Genomic DNA, 18,202 nt, shown 5'->3' with positions numbered 1-18,202 from the left:
GATCCCTGACCGTCATTATATTAGCGCTCTGAGCCCATTGGCTGATAGAACACCCCGGATTGCTTTTATAGGGATGTCAGAATGATACATTGTATCACCCTGTTTAGGAGAGGCAGACCTAAGCTCCACAGCTTGTAACTTTTATCTGTCAGTAAATCAAATGAAATGAAGATAGTGAACCCTCCATGATCCTACTGATGACTAACACAGGAGGACCATAATCTCTCACTCTGATCAGTGTTGGATGATTCCGTGTCATACTTCTGGACCAGAGAGCTGACACTCAGTCCATAGGCAGGTCAGTCTGTGGGGTGGTATATAGGGGGATGTGGAGTCCTGACATTCCTGAGACATCACACAGAGAATTAAGGGGAGTGAAGTAGCTGCATTCCTAGATAAGAGGAGGGGGGAGGTGAGGGACCAAAGAAGGAGAGGAAAGGGGTTCCATTTGGAAGGAAAGACTCATAGAGGAGACACAGAGGTTCATGCCACGCTCTGAGGTCAGCCTGGCAGCCATGGGTGAAGATACGCCAACCCTGCCACCGCCTTACACTCCGGCGCCCCCCACCCCCAGGGAACCCTTGGATTGTTGGGCTTGTGCCGTCCTCATCACTGGCCACAACTTGCTAGTGGGCGCTGCCAACCTGGGCATTTTCATTGTGATGTGCGGAGGAGCCCTCCTACCATCTGCTGTCATGCTGCTCTATGGATTCCTGTGCCATCCAAAGGTCAGTGCCCTGTGCTGCTCCTGGGTCTATAGTCAGTGGAATTGATCGAATTGTTATGGGAGGTTCAGAAAATTAGTGCCAAGACTCCTTGACCAGCCAGTTGTTGGCATTGGTTTGTGCCAATCCCACAATGAAATGGGGAGAGAGGTTTGAGAAAATTGGTGCCAAGACTTACTGAACAGCCAGGTGTTGGCATTGGTTGGTGCCAGATCCATAGTCAGTGAAAAGGAAGGGGTGGAGTGAGAAAATTGATGCCAGTACTTATTGACCAGCCAGGTGTTGGCATTGGTTGGTGTCAGGTGCATAGTCAGCGAAAGGGAAGGGTGGAGGTGAGACATTTGATGCCAGTACCTATTGAGCGGCAAGGTGTTGGCATTAATTGGTGCCAGTCCCAGGGTCAGTGAAAGGGAAGGGTGGAGGTGAGAAATATGATGCCAGTGCCTATTTACCAGCAAGGTGTTGGCCTTGGTTGGTGACAATCCCATAGTCAGTGAAAGGGAAGGGTGGAGGTAAGAAAATGGATGAATTGATGCCAGTACTTACTGATCAGCCAGGTGTTGGCATTAATTAGTGCCAGTCCCATAGTCAGTGAAAAGGAAGGGGTAGGTATGAAAAAATTGGTGCCAAGACCTATTGACCAGCTAGGTGTTGGTATTAGTCAATGCCAGTTTGAAAGTCAGTGAAATTGTGGAGGGTGAAAAAAATTGGTCTGTGCCAATCCTATAGTCAGTGGAATGAGAGGTGAGAAAACTACTGCATTCCAAGGTTTAGTGACATGCCAGGGGTTGGTATTGGTTGGTGTCAGTCTCATAGTCAGTGAAAAGGAAGGGGGTGAGAAAATTGGTACCAAGACTTATTGACCAGTTCAGTCAGTGCCAGTCCCATAGTCAGCGAAATGGGGGGAAGGGTGAATAAATTGACCAGTCAGGTATTGCCATTCAAAGAATATATATATATATATATATATATATATATATATATATATATATATACAGGGGTGGGTGGCGCTGCCTATCACCTGACCTCCAGTGATGACTAACGACGTGAAAGTGCAAATACTGGTATATAAATCCAATCTGTAGTGCTAATTATAAGTGAAGCAATCCAAAGTGCCCTGTGCAGAAACCATTCATAGGTCAAATCCTGTGCAAACAGCGTGAGTTGTCGTTCGTGCCCCCCCCCCCCCTTCAGTTCCCCACTCACCAGATCCTCATACTCCTGCAGGGGTAGATCACATAAAGTGGGGGTATATCTGGAACTGTCCTCCCTCCTTTATGTATCAGACCCTGGGATGTCCAGCCCTTATATTCCTGCTGGGGTAAGCAGCGATGTGCGTGGTTGCCAGCTCCTGGATGGTCGCCTTCTCGGTGGCACCTCAAGACCACAGGGTATCCTCGTGGGTATTGCCATTGGTTGGTGCCAGTTCCATAGTCAGTGAAAGGAAAGGGTAGGGGTGAGACATTTGATGCCAGTACCTATTGACCGGCAAAGGGTTGGCATTGGTTGGTGCCAGTCCCATAGTCTGTGAAAGGAAAGGGTGGAGGTGAGACATTTGATGCCAGTACCTATTGACCGGCAAGGGGTTGACATTGGTTGGTGCCAGTCCCATAGTCTGTGAAAGAAAAGGGTGGAGGTGAGACATTTGATGCCAGTACCTATTGACTGGCAAGGGGTTGGCATTGGTTGGTGCCAGTTCCATAGTCAGTGAAAGTAAAGGGTGGAGGTGAAACATTTGATGCCAGTACCGATTGACCGGCAAGGTGTTGGCATTGGTTGGTGCCAGTTCCATAGTCAGTGAAAGGCATGGGTGGGGGTGAGACATTTGATGCCAGTACTTATTAACTGGCAAGGTATGGGAATTGGTTGGTGTCAGTCCCATAGTCAGCGAAAGGGCAGGGTGGAGGTGAGAAGTGAGAAAATTGGTGGCAAGACTTATTGAACAGCCAGGTGTTGATATCAGTTGGTGCCAGTGCCATAGTCAGGGAAATGGGGGGAGGGGGAGAAAATTGGTACCTAGACTTGTTGATCAGCAATTGTTGCCATTGGTTGGTGCCGATCCCATAGTCACTGGAATGGGGAATGAGCAAACCGCTGCATGACAAGGCTTTATTGACCTGCCAGATGTTGGCATTGGTCGGTGCCAGTCCCCAAGGACCATGCCAAGTATTAAAGACCATTGGTCCTCTTCTGCAACAGCAAGTCTACCAATAATATTTAATGGAATATTTCATATAAAAAAAGGTTCCCAATCCAATCACAGCATGATGAACTAAATGTAAATGGTACATACTTCTTACTTTTTACAACCAGAGGAGCTTACACTCTAATGCTCCCCCCACAGTATTATACGTCTTACCTGAACCTAGCATCACAGTGCCTATACTGGTTATCACTCTTGCCTTGCAGCACCGGGTCCTGGCTTCATTGTCTCTAGGGAATATATATAATGCTCAGATTATCTTTTCTCATATATACTGTAAGTGTGGTAGGTAAGTGTAACCTCCTCTGGACTGATAATAATAATAATGACACCAGTAATCTGTAATATGTGCCATGAATTTCCTCGCTGTTCACATTGTAAAGTATTTTCTTTGCACAATTGTAGATTTCTTACCCGCTGCATATCAGAGGATAGCTGCTGAAGTCAAATCAATCAGCCACATGTTGCTGAGCACACCATTCTGAGCGATCACATGCTGCAGGGTTTTTCTACATTTTTTCCATTGGATCCCTTTAAAAATAGGCAAAACGCTTACCCCCCCCCCCAAACTTCCTATAAGAGTCCCCCCCCCCCATCACATTAAACCCCCTCCCTTCAGATCACAGTCCTCCTATCACATCAGAGGTCCCCCATCCCATCAGAGGTCCTCTCATCACATCAGAGGTCCCCCATCACATCAATGGTCCCCCATCACATCAGAGGTCCTCCAATCACATCAGAGACCTCTCATCACATCAGAGGTCCCCTCCACACATCAGAGGTCCCCCTCACATCAGAGGTCCTCCATCGCATCAGAGGTCCCCCATCACATTAGAGGTCCTCCAATCACATCAGAGACCTCTCATCACATCAGAGGTCCCCTCCACACATTAGAGGTCCCCCTCACATCAGAGGTCCTCCATCGCATCAGAGGTCCTCCAATCACATCAGAGGTCCTCCAATCACATCAGAGGTCCTCCATCACATCAGAGGTCCTCCAATCACATCAGAGGTCCTCCATCACATCAGAGGTCCTCCAATCACATCAGAGGTCCTCCAATCACATCAGAGGTCCTCCATCACATCAGAGACCTCCCATCACATCAAAGACCTCTCATCACATCAGAGGTCCCCCATCACATCAGAAGTCCTTCATCACATCAGAGGTCCTCCAATCATATCAGAGGTCCCCATCACATTAGAGGTCCCCCATCACATCAGAGGTCCTCCATCACATCAGAAGTCCCCCATCACATCAGAGACCTCTCATCCCATCAGAGGTCCTCTCATCACATCAATGGTCCCCCATCACATCAGAGGTCCTCCAATCACATCAGACATTCCCCATCACATTAAAGGTCCTCCAATCACATCAGAGACCTCTCATCACATCAGAGATCCCCCATCACGTCAGAGGTCCTCCAATCACATCAGAGGTCCTCCATCACATCAGAGGTCCTCCAATCACATCAGAGGTTCTCCAATCACATCAGAGGTCATCCATCACATCAGAGGTCCTCCAATCACATCAGAGGTCCTCCATCACATCAGAGGTCCTCCAATCACATCAGAGGTCCTCCATCACATCAGAGACCTCCCATCACATCAAAGACCTCTCATCACATCAGAGGTCCCCCATCACATCAGAAGTCCTTCATCACATCAGAGGTCCTTCATCACATCAGAGGTCCCCCATCACATCAGAAGTCCTTCATCACATCAGAGGTCCCCCATCACATCAGAAGTCCTTCATCACATCAGAGGTCCCCCATCACATCAGATGTCCCCCATCACATCAGAGGTCCCCCATCACATCAGAGGTCCTTCATCACATCAGAGGTCCCCCATCACATCAGAAGTCCCCCATCACATCAGAGGTCCCCCATCACATCAGAAGTCCTTCATCACATCAGAGGTCCCCCATCACATCAGAGGTCCCCCATCACATCAGAAGTCCTTCATTACATCAGAGGTCCTCCAATCATATCAGAGGTCCCCATCACATTAGAGGTCCCCCATCACATCAAAGATCCTCCAATCACATCAGAAGTCCCCCATCACATCAGAGACCTCTCATCCCATCAGAGGTCCTCTCATCATATCAATGGTCCCCCATCACATCAGAGGTCCTCCAATCACATCAGACATTCCCCATCACATTAAAGGTCCTCCAATCACATCAGAGACCTCTCATCACATCAGAGATCCCCCATCACGTCAGAGGTCCTCCAATCACATCAGAGGTTCCCCATCACATTAAAGGTCCTCCAATCACATCAGAGACCTCTCATCACATCAGAGGTCCTCCATCACATTAGAGATCCCACATCACATCAGAGGTCCTCCAATCACATCAGAGGTCCTCCATCACATCAGAGGTGCTCCAGTCACATCAGAGGACCCCCCCCCCCATCACATCAGAGGTCCTCCAATCACATCAGAGGTCATCCAATCACATCAGAGGTCCACCATCACATCAGAGGCCTCCCATCACTTTAAAGACCTCTCATCACATCAGAGGTCCCCCATCACATCAGAGGTCCCCCATCACATCAGAAGTCCTTCATCACATCAGAGGTCCCCCATCACATCAGAGGTCCCCCATCACATCAGAGGTCCCCCATCACATCAGAGGTCCTTCATCACATCAGAGGTCCCCCATCACATCAGAGTTCCCCCATCACATCAGAGGTCCCCCATCACATCAGAGGTCCCCCATCACATCAGAAGTCCTTCATCACATCAGAGGTCCCCCATCACATCAGAAGTCCTTCATCACATCAGAGGTCCCCCATCACATCAGAGGTCCCCCATCACATCAGAGGTCCCCCATCACATCAGAGGTCCCCCATCACATCAGAAGTCCTTCATCACATCAGAGGTCCCCCATCACATCAGAGGTCCCCCATCACATCAGAAGTCCTTCATTACATCAGAGGTCCCCCATCACATCAGAAGTCCTTCATCACATCAGAAGTCCTTCATCACATCAGAGGTCCCCCATCACATCAGAAGTCCTTCATCACATCAGAGGTCCCCCATCACATCAGAGGTCCCCCATCACATCAGAGATCCCCCATCACATCAGAGGTCCACCATCACATCAGAGGTCCCCCATCACATCAGAGGTCCCCATCACATCAGAAGTCCTTCATCACATCAGAGGTCCCCCATCACATCAGAGGTCCCCCATCACATCAGAAGTCCTTCATTACATCAGAGGTCCTCCAATCATATCAGAGGTCCCCATCACATTAGAGTTCCCCCATCACATCAAAGGTCCTCCAATCACATCAGAAGTCCCCCATCACATCAGAGACCTCTCATCCCATCAGAGGTCCTCTCATCATATCAATGGTCCCCCATCACATCAGAGGTCCTCCAATCACATCAGACATTCCCCATCACATTAAAGGTCCTCCAATCACATCAGAGACCTCTCATCACATCAGAGGTCCTCCATCACATTAGAGATCCCACATCACATCAGAGGTCCTCCAATCACATCAGAGGTCCTCCATCACATCAGAGGTGCTCCAGTCACATCAGAGGACCCCCCCCCCATCACATCAGAGGTCCTCCAATCACATCAGAGGTCATCCAATCACATCAGAGGTCCACCATCACATCAGAGGTCCTCCAATCACATCAGAGGTTCGCAATCCCCATGTTCTATTGGGTTGTGGTCAATGACTCAAGTCAAGTTCCTCCACCCCAAACTCGCTCATCCATGTCTTTATGGACCTTGCTTTGTGCACTGGCCAAATCATTTAGTGGGATTAGGGTGTGGGCTTGTTTTTTAGCAGTTGGGCTTGGCCCCTTAGTTCCAGTAAAGGGAACTCTTATGCCGCGTACACACGGTTGGAATTTCGGACAGCAAAAGACCGATAAGAGATTTTCGTCTGAAAATGCGACCGTGTGTATGCTCCATCGGAACTTTGCTGGCCGAATTTCCGCCAGCAAAAGATTGAGAGCAGGTTCTCAATTTTTGTGACGGAAAAAGTTTCTATTGGAAATTCCGATGGTGTGTATGCAATTCCGATGCGCAAAAACTCACGCATGCTCAGATTCAACTACGAAACGGAAGCTATTGGCTACTGGCTATTGACCGTGTGTATGCAAGACAGCTTGAGCGATATCTCGTCAGAATTCCGTCGGGAGAACCAAGAGAGCTTTTTCCGACCAAAATTCCGAACGTGTACGCGGCATTAAAGAGGAAGTAAACCCTGATGTGTTTTACTCCCTCTTTTTTCCCCTGCAAAAGTAAAAGCATAATGGGCTAGTGTGCATCGGATAATAGCCCCTCAATGTTTGCTGGTCTCGATGTCTGCCGGTCTCCCGCTGATCATGTCACGGAGCCGCAGAACGGGGAGATGCCTATGTAAACAAAGCATTTCCCCGTTTTGCCTTGTGACATGACAGGGATCTACTGCTCCCTGTGATCGTGAGCAGTGATCGCTGTCATGGGACTAGTAGCTCCTCCCCCACAGATAGAATCACTCCCTAGGACACACTTAACCCCTTGATGGGGTATTACCCACTCATCACCTTCTGGAGGTTATCACAGACGATCCACTGCTATTTGAATTTACTTTAAAGAAAAAAAAATTAAAAAATATTTTTTTTCTTCTTTCAAATTTGTTTACATTTTGTTTACACCTTGATGCCCCCCCAGTGTTTAACCCCTTCACTGCCAGTGTCATTTACACAGTAATCAGTGCCTTTTTATAGCACTGATCACTGTATAAATGACAATGGTCCCAAAATAGTGTCAAAAGTGTCCGATGTGTCCGCCATAATGTCGCAGCCCCAATAAAAATCGCAGATCGCCGCCATTACTAATAAAAAAAATGTTATAATAAAAATGCCATAAATCCATCCCCTATTTTGTAGACACTATAAATTTTGCGCAAACCTAACAATATACTTTTATTGCGTTTTTTTTTGTTTTTTTTTACTAAAAATATGTAGAAGAATACATATCGGCCTAAACTGAGGATAAACTTTTATTAAACTTTATTTAAACTTTAGATAAACTTTATTTGTATATATATATATATATATATATATATATATATATATATATATATATATATATTATTGGGGGATATTTATTATAGCAAAAAAAATATGAGAAAGCTACCAAAAATATGTAGAAGAATACGTATCGGCCTAAACTGAGGAAAAAAAAATGTTTTATATATTTTTGGGGGCTATTTATTATAGCAAAAAGTAAAAAATTGTTGTTTTTTTTTCAAAATTGTCACTATTTTTTTGTTTATAGCACAAAAAATAAAAACCACAGAGGTGATCAAATACCACCAAAAGAAATCACCTTTTGTACCACCCCCTCCCTTTAGAATGTAAGCTCTACGAGAAGGGCCCTCCCGTATTTTTTGTATTGAACTGTACTGTAATTGTGTTGTCCCCCCTATACATTGTAAAGCGCTGTGTAAACTGTTGGCGCTATATACATTTTGTATAATAATAATAAATAATAATAATATGTAGGGCTGGGAAAAAAATCTATTTAAATCTTGAATCGAGTTGAGAGGTCAAATTGATTCAAAATTTCAGCAAATCGTTTTTCTTTTTTCACCAGGACCGGCACTGCCACCGCACCGGTCCTGAGGAGCTGCGGGCAGGAGTTTTTAGGCGAAGCCGAGGACTAGGCCGAAGCCACGTCCTCGCCTAAAGACTCCTGCCCGCAGCTCCTCAGGACCGACGCGGTGTCCATAAAAAAAAATCGTGAATCGTGAGTCGTTTTTCTTTTTTAAAAATCGCAGATTTTTTTTTTTTGGAGAAAATTGCCCAGCTCTAATAATATGTGGGGGGAAAAGGACATCAATTTTCTTTGGGTGCAACGTCGCACGACTGCGCAATTGTCAATTAAAGCGACGCAGTGCTGAATCACAAAAAGTGCTCTGGTCAGGAAGGGGGTAAAAATCTTCCGTGGGCTGAAGAGGTTAAAGTTCATGTGAGTGTAAAGGCAGGTGTCCCAATACTTTTGACAATATAGTGTATGTGTGGCTGCTGATATGAGTTCCGCCATTGTCGGGGGTGCCCCTGTTTGATGTCACCCCTGACTATTCCAGACAGCATCTAGCGGGTGTAATAGTTACAAATAAATCAAGCAAGTTTACGAACATGATCCCATTTTTCCTTTCCTCCTACTGTCCCCCGGGATCACAGGGATCGGGCATTGCTTGGCAATAACAAGGAGCGGGTTGGGGTTCCTCTTTAGGTATTGTAGCGTGCTTTAGGAGTTTGTATATAGAGATCCAATGTATGTAGACGGGTGTGCCTCCCTCACACATTCCAGCGTCTGGTACCACATGGAGCCCTCGCTCCCTCCCCCAATCATCATCTTATGTTCCCCCCATAACATAAACTGCAAAATCATATCTGTGCAACAAATAGCTGCCTTCTGCTGTGCAATGGAAATCCTCACATTTGGTCTCTAAAACTGCAACAAGTGTTTTTGTTTGGGGGTGGGGGGGGGGGGATTCGCACCATGGACAGCACTAACCATTAGTAACTGTGTAATCCAGCAGTGGACGCACCCAGGTGCTGATAAATGCAAATCATTACAGGCGCAGTCTTAAGGCTGACCTCCATACGGTGTTGGATTGAGTGGGGAAGGTTTAGAACGCCTTTCAGTTTTTTCTTAATTTTGTTAGTAATCCTGTTTTGTAGATTTCCACTCACTTCCTGTGTGGGCACTGGGACAGGAAGTGACTTAAATCTCAACAATGGAGACAAAGGCAGGGTGGGAGGAGGTGGAGCCTGTTCCTGGTTATTGCTGATCCCGCTCAGGAGTTTTTACTTATTCCTAGTCTGAAGTTGGGATCTAAAGTATAACTCTAGCCCAGCTGTCTCCAAACTTTCTAAACAAATGGACAATTTACTGTCCTTCAGATTATGAAGGAGCCAGACAGTGGCTAGTGGCGTGGGTAATAGTGCCCCATCATTGGTGTCAGTGGGAGGAATAGTGCCCCATCATTGGTGTCAGTGGGAGGAATAGTGCCCCATCATTGGTGTCAGTGGGAGGAATAGTGCCCCATCATTGGTGTCAGTGGGAGGAATAGTGCCTTATCATCGGTATTAGTGAAAGGAATAGTGCCCCATCACTGGTGTCAGTGGGAGGAATAGTATCCCATCATTGGTGTCAGTGGGAGGAATAGCGCTCCATCATTGGTGTCAGTGGGAGGAATAACGTCCTATCATTGGTATTAGTAGGAGGAATAATGCCCCATCATTGGTTTCAGTGGGAGGGATCGCGCTCCATCATTGGCATCAGTAGGAGGAATAGTGCCCCATCATTGGTATCAGTGGGAGGAATAGTGCCCCATCATTGGTATCAGTGGGAGGAATAATGCCCCATCATTGGTGTCAGTGGGAGGAATAGTGCCCCATCATTGGTGTCAGTGGGAGGAATAGCACCCTATCATTGGTGTCAGTGGGAGGTATAGTGCCCCATCATTGGTATCAGTGGGAGGAATAGTGCCCCATCATTGGTGTCAGTGGGAGGAATAATGGCCCATCATTGGTGTCAGTGGGAGGAATAGTGCCCCATCATTGGTGTCAGTGGGAGGAATAGTGCCCCATCATTGGTGTCAGTGGGAGGAATAATGGCTCATCATTGGTGTCAGTGGGAGGAATAGTGCCCTATCATTGGTGTCAGTGGGAGGAATAATGTCCCATCATTGGTGTCAGTGGGAGGGATAGCGCCCCATCATTGGTGTCAGTGGGAGGAATAGTGCCCCATCATTGGTGTCAGTGGGAGGAATAATGGCCCATCATTGGTGTCAGTGGGAGGAATAGTGCCCCATCATTGGTGTCAGTGGGAGGAATAATGCCCCATCATTGGTGTCAGTGGGAGGAATAGTGCCCTATCATTGGTGTCAGTGGGAGGAATAATGGCCCATCATTGGTGTCAGTGGGAGGGATAGCGCCCCATCATTGGTGTCAGTGGGAGGAATAGTATCCCATCATTGGCATCAGTAGGAGAAATAGTGCCCCGTCATTGGTATCAGTGGGAGGAATAGTGCCCCATCATTGGTATCAGTGGGAGGAATAATGCCCCATCATTGGTGTCAGTGGGAGGAATAGTGCCCCATCATTGGTGTCAGTGGGAGGAATAGCACCCTATCATTGGTGTCAGTGGGAGGTATAATGCCCCATCATTGGTGTCAGTGGGAGGAATAGTATCCCATCATTGGTGTCAGTGTGAGGAATAATGGCCCATCATTGGTGTCAGTGGGAGGAATAATGCCCCATCATTGGTGTCAGTGGGAGGGATAGCTCCCTATCATTGATTTCAGTGGGAGGAATAGTGCCCCATCATTGGTATCAGTGGGAGGAATAGTGCCCCATCATTGGTGTCAGTGGGAGGGATAGCGCCCTATCATTGATTTCAGTGGGAGGAATAGTGCCCCATTATTGGTATCAGTAGATAGTGCTCCAAGGGCAAGATAAAGGCAAACAATGGCTGCAGTTTAGAGATCACCGCTCCAGCCAATTTTTTTTTAACTTGGATGACTAGGGGGGAAGAGCAGAACCCCTGTGGTGGGTGTGGGGGTGCTGTTTGAATCCTGTGTTTGTGTCCTCGCTGGGAAGGGGGGACTTAATGCCAGATTATTGTTAAATGGGGCATCGAGATTCCAATAAAGCCCCATGCCTGCAGACCCCCACCCCTACCGGGCCAGGGTTGTAGGGAAGAGGCCCTTGTCCTCATCGCTCAGAATGGTGTACTTTTAGATAGACTTCCCTTTTGCAGAAAAAAATTGACCTCACCTGATCGGTATATCAGCCAGGATATTCCAAAACTGGCAGCCAATGAGAGCCTTCGCCTGGACACTTTGCTTAAACCTCTTAAATGTGACACCCGGCCTTCCCTTCAGTCTTGCACCGGCTCCTCACCCGATTTCACTGCACACTGTGAGCTTCTAACAACGTGTATTAGAAGCTGCAGAAAGCCAGATGAAGCTCACCTCATATCCTGAGTGGAGGTCACCCAGCATCATCTAGCCCTTTCCACCCCAGCCTGACTGCCTGAGAGCTCATGGCAGAATGTACTGAGGCAGCTCTGATGTTTTCAGCAAGCTATGTTCAGTATCCTGCCAGCTTCTCCCACCACCCACTATCTGCCTGCATTGCAAAGAGAAGCACAGAGACCCAGTGATGACACTACTGGGTCCTAAAAGAAAAAGTTGTAAACCACTTGGCAGTCTGTTGCTTGGGTGCTCTCTGGGTTCATGGGTCTGCACACCTGCTGGAAGGGAGGTCTCTCTTTTGGAGTATCAGGCTCCACCTATAGGTCAAATATCACTTTTGGGTGGACTCACCATTGAATTATTTTTTATCTAGTTCAATAGCTATCATTCAAAAAAAATATATAACTATGCATTTATATATTTATATCCACTGCTCCTGGCATGTTTTGCTCTAACCCTTTCCGTTTATCTCTCCTCCCCAGTTCCGCCAAGCGAAGGAGACCCTCTGCCCCGCCATCTTGACCCCGGCAGCCTGTGTGACACTGCTGGTCTTTGGACTGGCTTTGCTCCTGCCCTTCTTGATCCTCGGCCTGGCCGGCTACGCTCGCATCGTCCGCGGCTTCCACCTTGGCTCCTGCTTCCTGCCCTACAGCCGGGCCATGTACGAAGGTGGCAGGGTCCAGAGAACCCCGGCCAAGGAGAGCCCCAAACAGAGCAAGGCCTGGGTGTGAAAAGGGGACATCCGGTCACCCTACTGACTGTGTGATGCCACAATGACCGCGTTGCTTTCTAAAACTATGCCTATCTGGGACCTGCTGATTTCATTATGATGTCACTACTGCAAGCGCTATGCCGCATCATCCCTGAAGAACTATTCAAAACGTACAAAGGACTTTACAATGTACCATACTATTAGCAAAGAACACAGTGGCCTTGTGTTATTTCTCAGCTGCTTTGGAAGTACAATACCCAGCATTTCCATGACTCAAAACATGCTACTGCCTATATAACAGATCTTCCCATGATCCATAGCATGGAACTGTTCATATAACCAGATCTTCTCATGATCCATAACACGGAAGTGTCCATATAACCATATCTTCCCATGATCCATAGCATGGAACTGTTTATATAACCAGATCTTCCCATGATCCATAGCACGGAACCGTTCATAAAATCAGATCTTCCCATGATCCATAGCATGGAACTGTCCATAAAATCAGATCTTCCCATGATCCATAGCATGGAACTGTCCATAAAACCAGATCTTCCCATGATCCATAGCACGGAACTGTTCATATAACCAAATCTTCCTATAGCACAGAGCTGTTCATATAACCAGATCTTCCCATGACCCATAACACGGAAGTGTCCATATAATCAGATCTTCCCATGACCCAAATCACTGAACTGTCCATATAACCAGATCTTCTCATGGCTCATAGCACGGAACTGTCCATAAACACAAGATCTTCCCATGACCCATAGCATAGAAAGGTCCATATAACCGGATCTTCTCATGACCAATGCACAGTGCTATATAAGATCTTCCATGTCCCATAGCATGGAACTGTCCATGTAATCAGATCTTCCCATGATCCATAGCACAGAGCTGTCCATATAACCAGATCTTCCCTTGGCCCATAACACGGAAGTATCCATATAACCAGATCTTCCCATGACCCAAATCACTGAACTGTCCATAAACACAAGATCTTCCCATGACCCATAGCATGGAACTGTCCATATAACCAGATCTTCACATGACCCATAACACGGAAGTGTCCATATAACCAGATCTTCCCATGACCCATATCACTGAACTGTCCATATAACCAGATCTTCTCATGGCCCATAGCACTGAACTGTCCATAAACACAAGATCTTCCCATGACCCATAGCATGGAACTGTCCATATAACCAGATCTTCTCATGACCCATGCACAGAACTATATAAGATCTTCCATGTCCCATAGCATGGAACTGTACATGTAATCAGATCTTCCCATGACAAATAACATGGAACTGTCCACGTGACACAATCTTTCTGCAACCCATAGCATGGAACTGTCCAAATAACCAGAACTTCCAGTGACCCAAAGCACAGAACTGTCCATATACTGTAACCAGATCTTTTAATAAAACATAGAACAGAACTGTGTATATAACCAGATCTTCCCATGATCCATAACATGGAACTGTGTGTATAACTAGATCTTCCCATGACCCATAGCATGGAGCTCTCCATACAAGCAGATTTTCCTATGATGCATAACATGGAACTGTGTATATACCCAGATTATCCCATGACCCATAACAAGGAAACTGTCCATATATCGAGATCTTCCCATGACCCATGACAAGGAAACTGTCCATATATCGAGATCTTCCCATGACCCATAACAAGGAAACTGTCCATATATCGAGATCTTCCCATGACCCATGACAAGGAAACTGTCCATATATCGAGATCTTCCCATGACCCATGACAAGGAAACTGTCCATATATCGAGATCTTCCCATGATCCATAGCACAGAACTCTCCATACAAGTAGATTTTCCCATGATTCATAACATGGAACTGTGTATGTAACCAGATCTTCCCATCATCCATAGCACAAGAACTGTTCTTATAATTAGATCTTCCCATGACTCATAACATTGTACTGTCTATATAACCAGAACTTCCCATAACCCATAGCATGGAACTCTCCATATAACCAGATCTTCCCATGACCCATAGCACAGAACTGTCCAGATAACCAGATCTACTCATATCCCATAGCTCAGAAATGTTGATACCATCAGATCTTCCCATGACAAATTACATGGAATTGTCCATATAACCAGATTTTCCAGAAACCTGGAACTGTCTATATAATCAGGTCTTCTCATGATCCTTAGCATGGAACTGTCCATATCTCCAAATCTTCCCATAGCACATAGCACAGAATTGTTCATATAACCAGATCTTCCCATGACCCATAGCATGGACCTGATCATGTTACCAAATCTTCACATGACCCATAGCATGGACCTGATCATGTTACCAAATCTTCACATGACCCATAGCATGGACCTGATCATCTTACCAAATCTTCACATGACCCATAGCATGGAACTGTCCATATATATCCAGATCCTGAAGACCCTGCAGGCTTTTCCTTCCATTGCTACAGATCATCCTTCAATAAGAAGCAAAAAATTGATCGCGACACTCGATTTTTGGGGGGGTAGCGTCTCACTACCTACAGTTTGTTTCTGGTTTTTAGCACAGACTGTTAGGGAAAATGGAAGCAATCTCAATGGAAAAGGACTGATTTACTTGTTGACTGAACGTTGCATTTGTATGCAGTTTGATTTGTTTGGTTGCAACTGGTTGATCAAATGATCATACTGTATCAAAACACGTTACCACCCGTATGTGTATTACTTTACCTGTGTGCTTTTCTGTTTATTTTTTCTTTTGCTTCGTTTCATTTCGATTCAGTATTTACATAAATTTGTTTAGTTAAATTAGTTTCATTTGTTTTCGGAATTCGCTTCATTTATTCAAATTCGAATCGGGTCAAATTTGGAAAATTTGAATCAATTCAAATTTGAATTCCATTCGAATTGAATTCCATTCATAATCAAATTCATTCTATTCAAAATTTGAATTTTGGAAGATGGATATATTCTTTCTATTCCATCCTATTTTCTTCTTTTATTTTCTGTTCTATTCTTTTTCTATTATATTCTATTCTTTTCTATTCAAATTCTAACTTATTCTATTCAAAATTTGAAGTTATATTCTTTCTATTCTATTCTTCTCTGTTGTTTATTCTATTCTATACTATTCTAGTCTTTTCTATTTTAGTATTTTATTTTCTATTGTAATATTTTCTATTCTATTCTTTTCTATTCTATTCTTTTCTGTTCTACTATAAATCAAATTTATTCTATTTAAAATTAAAATTTTAGAAGATGGTTATATTCTATTTTCTTCCATTCTATAGTCTATTCTATTTCTTTATTTTTCCTTTCAATTCTATTCTTTTCTATTCTAAATCAAATTTATTCTATTTAAAATTTGAATTTTAGAAAATGATTATATTCTATTTTATTCCATTCTATAGCCTATTCTATTCTATTTCTTTATTTTCCTTTTCAATTCTATTCTTTTCTATTCTAAATCAAATTTATTCTATTTAAAATTCAAATTTTAGAAGACGGTTATATTCTATTTTCTTCCATTCTATAGTTTATTCTATTCTATTTCTTTATTTTTCCTTTCAATTCTATTCTTTTCTATTCTAAATCAAATTTATTCTATTTAAAATGAGAATTTTAGAAGATGGTTATATTTAAATTTCTTCCATTTTATAGTTTATTCTATTCTATTTCTTTATTTTTCTTTTCAATTCTATTCTTTTCTATTCTAATTCAAATTTATTCTATTTAAAATTTGAATTTTAGAAGATGGTTATAGTCTAATTTATTTCAGTCTATAGTCTGTTCTAATCTATTTCTTCTGTTCTTTTATTTTCTATATTCTATATTTTTTCTGTTTTACTCTGTTCTTTTCAACTCTTTTATTTACTATTTTATCCCTTTATTTGCTATTTATTTTTTTCCATCCTGTTATTTTGTATTCTGTTTCTGTTTTACTCTATTATATTCTATTATTTTATCTTCTATTCTATTATTTTCTATTCTATCCCTTTATTTTTATATTCTATTTGATTCTCTTTGGAAATTCGAAAATTATTCAATTCGAAAACGTTTCGAATTCGATTCAAAAACGATTTGAATTTCGTCTGAAAGTTTCATTATTTCAGATTTGTTTAAATTGGTTAAATTGTTACTATTGTAATTCGGAAATTGGGATACATCCGAATTTCTAAATAGCGAAAAATGTGTCCGAATTTCAATTTGTATCGAAACGAACTGCACATGTCTACTAGACATCTATCATCCTCAGAAAGAGGGCTGGTAATGGAGGACCCTGTGTATCTTTTCATACAGGTTTTCTTTAAAGTGGAACTACGGGCAAAATAAAAAAAATGTCAGTAGCATTAACACAGCAGTTTATGAGTCCACTCGGTAACAAAGTTTTATTACCTAATGATCCAGCCAGTAGGTCTGTTATGCTTCACTTCCTGTAAAGGGGTGACAACAGTTCGTTCTGTAGTCAGATCACACAGCAGCGTTGTCACCCTATGTAGCTGGACTTTCAAAAAGGGAAGTGACAAATGGATCTGCTGGCAGGATTAACAGTTAACAAACTAAGCTACAGGAGGCTTCAGAAGAACAAAACCCGTATGGTAATTCTAGTGAAGGTCATTTTTTACTTTAGCCATAGTTCATCTTTATAGAAGAATTCCGGGTATGGATATTTTTACATGGTTACATTCAGGGCTTTATCTCAACAGGATCACGGGGAGAACACAGCTCCGGCACCTCCAGCTACAAATGTTTGCAATGACGAGGGGTGCTGGGGTTGTGCTGTAGGGTCCATTCATGCTGGCTGCTGGAGAATCCATTGTTGCTTGGGGGGGATGTATTGTTGAGGGAAGGGTTTATTGTTGCTGGGGGGGGGTCATATGTTGCTGGAGAGATCAATTGTTGCTCAGAGGGATCTACTGTTGAGGGAGGGGTCTATAATTGCTGGCTGTTGAAGTGTTTATTAATGGTGGCTGTTGGGAGATCTATTTTTGCTGGTGGGGGTTTTTTGTTCCTGGGGTGGAACTGTTGTTGTTAGGGGGTATTTTATTGCATAGGGTCTACTGTTGCTGGATGGATCTACTGTTTCTGGAGGGATCTATTTTACTTACTTTAAATAATCCTTAAAGTGGACCTTCAGTCATTTTTCCAATTTTCCATCTATTAAATTTTCTGCCCTTGTTGTTGTTTTAACTTTGGATAGTAAAACGTTTTTTTTTTTTTGCCAGTAAATACCTTCTACAGCCCACTGCCTGTTTCTTGTCTGGTCATCAGCCTAGGCTACATCATGCACAGCTCTCTCCCCTCACTCCTCTCTTCTCTCTCCTCTCTTCTCTCCCTCTCTCTCCTCCCTCTCCTCTCCCCTCTCCCCTCTCCCCTCTCTCCTCTTCTCTTTCCCCCCTCTCTCCTCTTCTCTTTCCCCTCTCTCTCCTCTTCTCTTTTCTCTCTCTCTTCTCTCCTCTTTTCTCTCTCTCTTCTCTCCTCTTTTCTCTCTCTCTTCTCTCCTCTTTTCTCTCTCTCTTCTCTCCTCTTTTCTCTCCCCTCTCTCCTCCCTCTCTCTTCTCTCTCTCTCT

At 44.2% G+C, this 18,202-nt stretch overlaps 1 protein-coding gene across 1 annotated transcript; it reads left to right on the top strand.

Annotated features, from left to right (window-relative positions):
- Window positions 1-425: 425 nt before the first annotated feature.
- TMEM88 (transmembrane protein 88) lies at window positions 426-13,690 on the top strand. Its single transcript, XM_077473561.1, has 2 exons — window positions 426-728; window positions 12,407-13,690. The coding sequence occupies exons 1-2, from the start codon at window positions 486-488 to the stop codon at window positions 12,653-12,655; spliced, it is 492 nt and encodes a 163-aa protein (XP_077329687.1). The 5' UTR covers window positions 426-485; the 3' UTR covers window positions 12,656-13,690.
- The last annotated feature ends 4,512 nt before the right edge of the window (window positions 13,691-18,202 follow it).

This window comes from Lithobates pipiens, unplaced genomic scaffold (assembly GCF_037356315.1).
Source record: "Lithobates pipiens isolate NorthernLeopardFrog02 unplaced genomic scaffold, aLitPip1_a1.2 Scaffold_8, whole genome shotgun sequence".
Classification (NCBI taxonomy): domain Eukaryota; kingdom Metazoa; phylum Chordata; class Amphibia; order Anura; family Ranidae; genus Lithobates; species Lithobates pipiens.
Note: the sequence above shows the minus strand (reverse complement) of the source record. Positions and strands in the feature narration are given on the sequence as shown.